This window comes from Dermacentor variabilis, chromosome 9, assembly GCF_050947875.1.
Source record: "Dermacentor variabilis isolate Ectoservices chromosome 9, ASM5094787v1, whole genome shotgun sequence".
Classification (NCBI taxonomy): domain Eukaryota; kingdom Metazoa; phylum Arthropoda; class Arachnida; order Ixodida; family Ixodidae; genus Dermacentor; species Dermacentor variabilis.
In genome coordinates, this window is record NC_134576.1 from 147,121,027 (window position 1) to 147,127,026 (window position 6,000).

Consider the following 6,000-nt stretch of genomic DNA (forward strand, 5'->3'; position numbering starts at 1 on the left):
TTTCTTGTATTCATGTATTGTAGGTGAATAAAGATGCGATACATGCGAATGGAAACATTTTATTAAGATTTTACTTTAAGAACGCGTAATTTGTGTAGCTATATTCAGGTTTTAGACAAAGCCTCTTACAGCCCCAGCCAACACAAGCCTCGCGGACACATATACCGTCATTCCCATTATGGCACAGCACCCCTTAGGGAACTCCCATAGATGGTGGCATCAGATTTCCCTCTAGGTGTAACAGTGAGAAACTGCATAGAGTTTCCTACAATCATTACTAGAGGGAACTCTGGCGCTGCAGTTGTTGTACCACCATGGGAATGATGGGAAGTACATGGATTTGTCTGATCTTCGTGCTTGTGGATTCAGACGTTCTTGTGGCTTTGTATATATTACGCTACATAAATCTTATTGTCGCAAGTTTCAGCGCAATCTGTACTCTTCGAAGTGAAGTAGACGCCACGAACACGCACAATTGCTATTAATTGCAACGATTGAGCTTGTCCAGGTGGCCAAATCTAAATGCGCCAAGCCTCTCAAGGCACTGGCATGCCCGCGATAAATTCATAAGGGCGTTTCCTTCGCTTGTCGATGAATGTGCAATGTAATATTATTTTTCTGCACCATGTGACCTGCTTTGTACGTGTTTACATGGTGTTGTATTGAAGGTAATAAAGAAAAAAAAACAGAAGCGTCTGTGGCTTAATGGTTTCACTATCAGCCTTCTGTGCTAGAGTTCCTGTGTTCAAATTCTGCTGTCTGACAATTTTAATGATGTTTATTTAATTATTTATTATGCAGTACATTGTTGAAAATGACGAGTTTACAAAGTCACAAAGCCGTTTGAAGCCAAAAGGACGAAGTTTAGGCAAATGCGTGTACTTCCTATAATTCCCATGCTGGTACAACCGCTCTCATTGCAGCTCCCATAGACAGTAGCGCCAGAGTTCCCTCAAGTAGTTATGGTATGAAACTCTATGAGAAACTCTATGGTGGAGGGTAAACTTGCAGTTGTGAAGGCACGCGGCCGAGGCGTACACCAATTCAAAATGAAACTACTGTTTGCCGCAGCCGCTATGGACGAAACCGCGGCCCCTATCGACGCAATCGTGGAGGGTAAACATTAAGTTGTGAAGGCAGGCGGCCAACCTGGTGTTATGCGTAGCAGTAAACGCAAGAGGACTATAAAGGCACAACTTAGAATGAAGGGCACAACTATGCACGAAGCATTCCGGCATTTCCGTCGTTCACGTGCGATTTCTGGTGCGATTTCTGCGGACATTTCGGTTGGACGCTTGCGTCGTTGTAGCAATATTGCGTCCCACATTTGCTGCGTTCCGTGCTCGCCAAGCTCTGAGTTGTCCTTGTTAACCGATGTGTGGCCAAATACGTCCGAATTAACAAGTTTGGTTGCATTAAATAGTGCATACGCCTGCCAGGACCAGAGGATGAGTTCGAATTATCTCATTTTCCGAATTAACAAGGTTTTACTTTAGAAAGCTCCCAAAAATGCTGTTGAAATAGAATATTGTTATTCGCCAAAATCGCCAGACAAATTTAATAAATTTTTCACTCACTCACTAACTATCATTCATACGTTAGCTGGACTGCCATACCAGCAGCTTAAACAAACGCTTGTTTCGGCAGTCCATTCACTATGTTTTGCGTCAAACTGTGTGCACACAAAGGCAAGGCCAGGTTTTCAATCAGAACTTACGACATCTGGAGCTTGACTTGGGTGCCTTGGTAGGCAATGACTTCTCCCAGCGTGCAGTTAACTTGGCCAAGGAAATCCTGCAGCATGTGAACGGCTTCACATTAATGATGCGTGCTGCGTGGCTGATTTATAGTGTATAACAAACAGCACCAAAAGGACACGAAAGAAAAAAATTATTTTACCAGTATTCATAAATTACCCTTCTACAGCATCAAAAAGCCACTCTTAATTACTATGAGAATTGGAAGAAAAGACAAAAATTAAACAGTTATCACACTATGTTACCATTAAATAATCGATTTTAGCAGCATTCCCTCGAGCCTAGTTAAATATTTATTGATAAAGATAAATTACATTGTATTCCAAAAGAGGCAAAGAATACTTAGCCAGTTTCAGCAACTTTTACTGAGCCACAATAGCTAAAAGAAATACTTTGAAATCTGCAACGACACACTGATGTACCCCAATTCTGGGGTTAAAGAAACAAATTTAGAAAATCTAACTTTAATTTTCATGTTCTCATCTAATAATCAGCCTACTACAGCAAAACTAAAGGAAATAGAGTTTTGAGCATCCCTCGAAGCTGATTTAGTGTTTGTTTTTATTGTCCCATTTAAGTGTAATGGGGATGAAAAGTATACAGAAAATCTGTCATATATGTATACTTACAAACTACAAAATTTGATACCATTTATTGGGCTCACAGCATCATCAGTCTCATGTCCTGTCCTGGCCAGAAACCTGATATTGGACATCTCTATGGAGTGGCAAGAAGGCAAGAAGCAATTCATCTGCAGTTTTAGCAACAGAAGGCCGCAATTTTGTAGCGATACCTTTTCCCAATGCTAACGCCTTTCGGCGCTTTTCGCGTTCATGAGTGGTCAAGAGACTCTCTGCCCTGGGCGAAGCATCCAGCGTTGCCACTCACGAACACAAAATGCGCCGAAAGGCATTGCTACAAAATTGTGGCTGAGGTGACTGATTCGGCTCCAATTCCATTTGCTTTGTGTTGTTTTTTTGCTTTGAACTCCTCACCTTTTCGTAAGGATCTCACTCTCTTCACCCAATGTAAATAAAAAGAATTATGCAGATCACACACACCGGGGGGGGGGGGGGTCGATGTTATGCAAAAGCATTTTTCAGGAAACTGGCTATCGATGCATTGCTTGGGGTCCAGCAATGAATTACCAGGTGGAACAGTGTGTTTGTGTGAGGCGAGCCTTTGGGTGTGTGATGTGAACGTTTGTGTGATGACAGCTGCAAAGTCGCAACGATGGTTGTACAAAAGCGATGGCACAGTTTCTACTCCGATCCCTCGAAGCGATTCCTCAACATGCCGATTGTTGGTTTCTACATAGGTAATGGACGGGTGTATATGAGAGAAACACAGATTGCGACATTATCTGCGACCAAGTATTATACGGTTGTTCATATTTAAGTCTATGTCATATTATCCATCATAAAACAATGATGTCATTTGTACTCCAGTGAAGCAATGTTAAAACATGTTCAAGCCAGGCCAATCATGAGGGCAGTACAATGTTGCACAGTCTCTACGTAGTGTTATTGATACAAGAAATTGAGCAATGTGGGCAGATCCGTAAAGCAGTGCAGTGTAACACAGAGCCTCAAAGTGCTAGCTGCCCTGAGGAAAGAATGCACAAAAATGGCATGGGACGCATGTGCCAAACATGTAAAATAACTACAGTTGGCTTTGGCACAAGATGAGTACAATCTTGGCCTTATGATTATACTGGTCTGCTGGAAGACAGAGGTGTAATTCCTCCATCGGCCAACATTTCTTTTTATTAAAGAAGCCCAAGATGAGGCAAAATGGTAACCTACCTACAGCAAAGTGCCTGGAATGATGCAAAGATTGCTTTACATTAAAGGTGCAGTACAGCTCTCGCAGCTCCATAACACAAAGGATGAGGCAGTCATAAACCAGCACCTTTTGTATCTGTAGGTAGCCACACTTCATTTTTCTCATAACGCATTTGACCCCTCCAATACGAGCCCAGTGATTAATGCTTCTCAATACAACACACAACAAAACAATCCAGCAGCACTAATTAAAGGGACTGACAATTGATTCCTAAGGACCTAGTTTTTTATGGCGCAAAGCAAAGCTTTCCCTCGGTATTGTTTACATCTGCAGAAGTTACTTTCAAAAGCATGTGGATATGTAGTAATCAGAATTTTTCGATCTGAGCAGCCTCTAAAAAAGTAAGAGTCCCTCCTCCAGCAATGCTACAGTGTACTAGAATAGGGGCAGTGTGTTCAGGAAGCGCTCGCCACTGAGGCGCTTCATGTAAATAGCACGAGATGGCGCTGTAGGAACGAACATGGACTTTTGGCCAATGCAGTTCTATGTATGAGAGCAGAGACCCAGGCACAGTTGGAAACTAGGCAACGTGGTGTGGGCAGGCTCGCTCTGGGAGCACATGGCAAGACACCAAATCTTGGGGTGCAGGGGGATCTGGAATGGTCTTCTTTCGAGGACAGAGAGGCTAGTAGCAAGACAGCATTTGAGGAGCAATTGAGAAAAATGGGGGAAATGTGATGGGCTAGAAAGGTTTTCAGTTACTTATACACAAGGAATGTTGACACAAGGTGGAGGAAGCAAACTAGAAAATTGTCAAGCAAATACTTGGGCAGCAGTGGGGGGACAGGTAAGGAATCATCCATCAAGAAAAAGGTTAAGGAGACAGAGAGGGTTACGTGGACAATGGAGATGCAAACCAAATCAGCATTAGAGACATACAGGTTGTTTAAGCAAGAAATAGCCAAAGAAAATATTTACAATAACTCTAAGGGAAGCTCATTGTTGTTTGACGCCAGGTGTACTGCAGACTAAAACGTACTGAGCCAGATACTGGGAGATAGACTTGTTGTGCAGGGTGTGTGGAGAGGAGGAGGAAACAGCTGAACACTTGATACTTGCTTGTAAACAACTTCACCTTGCAGTTGAATGTAACGGGTAACTATTCAAAGCTTTGGGATCCGTCCATCCGTCCATTAATTATATTCACAAAATTAGCTTTTTGAATGCACCAGAATAAGTTGTGCATTAAGATAAAAAAGACAAAGAAGGGTCAGCATACATATGTTGCACCAGCTTGCTAAGAAGAGTATAGCTAACTCTAAAGTGCAATTTCTTTTTTTGTCGTGCTTCTCTTCACTGATTAGGACCTTTAACGTAAAAGCGCAGCCTTGTTAGGACATAAAAATGCACAACTGCTGATGTGAAATCATCAGCATGTAATTTGCAGCCTATGGCATAACCAAATTTAAAGCTTTCACAAGAATCATGACAATCACTATACTGTCGCTCAGAATATCCTCTTTGCTGAAGAAGGTTGCAAATATATTCCCTCAAGTTTCTTTAGTGCTTCAAAAAGCGACTTGGAGGGATACAGTAATCCTCTCCTGTCACAAATTTCGTGAATTTTGAGACTCTGCTACTGACACTAGAGTTCTGCAAAAGAAGAGAATGGCAGTCCTCACATTTGTCGCGAGTAAAAAATTTCTGCGCGACATACCCTGTCGTATATACTGGATGAGGCGGTCATCACTCCTTTCCTCCACATAAGCCCGGTGCTCTGCCGGAGTACTGTTTAGCGTTTCCTCTACCAGCACCAGATTTCCAGCTTCATCAAGTGACGCAACGTCCCCTTCCATGTCAGAAATATCAGGTGAGTGAAGTAGCGATACCAAATCTTTACTGACATCTGTGTTCCCTGTTTGCATTGCCTTCGCCAAGTTATAAAAAGACAGGCAATTCACAACAATCAAAAATTGAGACGGCGTTGGGTGATCGTTGGATCTGCAGGACTACCTCACAAGAAGTTCTCCAACTTATATTGGCTTAGTCTAGATGTCAATAGGTATATTTAAAACTTTCTCCTTCCAAGTATTCTAACAGAGCCAAAGTGCTGCACAATGTCACACAGAGCCCATCTGCCGTCGACTGGCTCAAGAAGCCACAAAGACCTTTTGTATGTGTATGTGACTCCCAATGAGACAGGAACTCGAGGAATTCCTCCAGAGTCCTTCAGAGCAAGCACGCTGCAACCGGCCACAACACACGGAGGGAGGGAGGGAGGGATGGATGGATGGATGGATGGATGGATGGATGGATGGATGGATGGATGGAGGGAGGGAGGGAGGGAGGGAGGGGTGGATGGATGGATGGATGGATGGATGGATGGATGGATGGATGGATGGATGGATGGATGGATGGATGGATGGATGGATGGATGGATGGATGGATGGATGGATGG

General features: G+C 43.0%; 1 protein-coding gene across 2 annotated transcripts in view; it reads right to left on the reverse strand.

Moving 5' to 3' along the window:
- The window catches only part of LOC142557789 (copine-8-like), a 69,041-nt gene that overhangs the window by 50,790 nt on the left and 12,251 nt on the right, over window positions 1–6,000 (reverse strand). For both annotated transcript variants that reach the window (XM_075669907.1, XM_075669908.1), the window contains exon 5: window positions 1,718–1,794. In XM_075669907.1, the coding sequence (XP_075526022.1) occupies window positions 1,718–1,794 (77 nt within the window). The remainder of the gene's footprint in view (window positions 1–1,717; window positions 1,795–6,000) is intronic.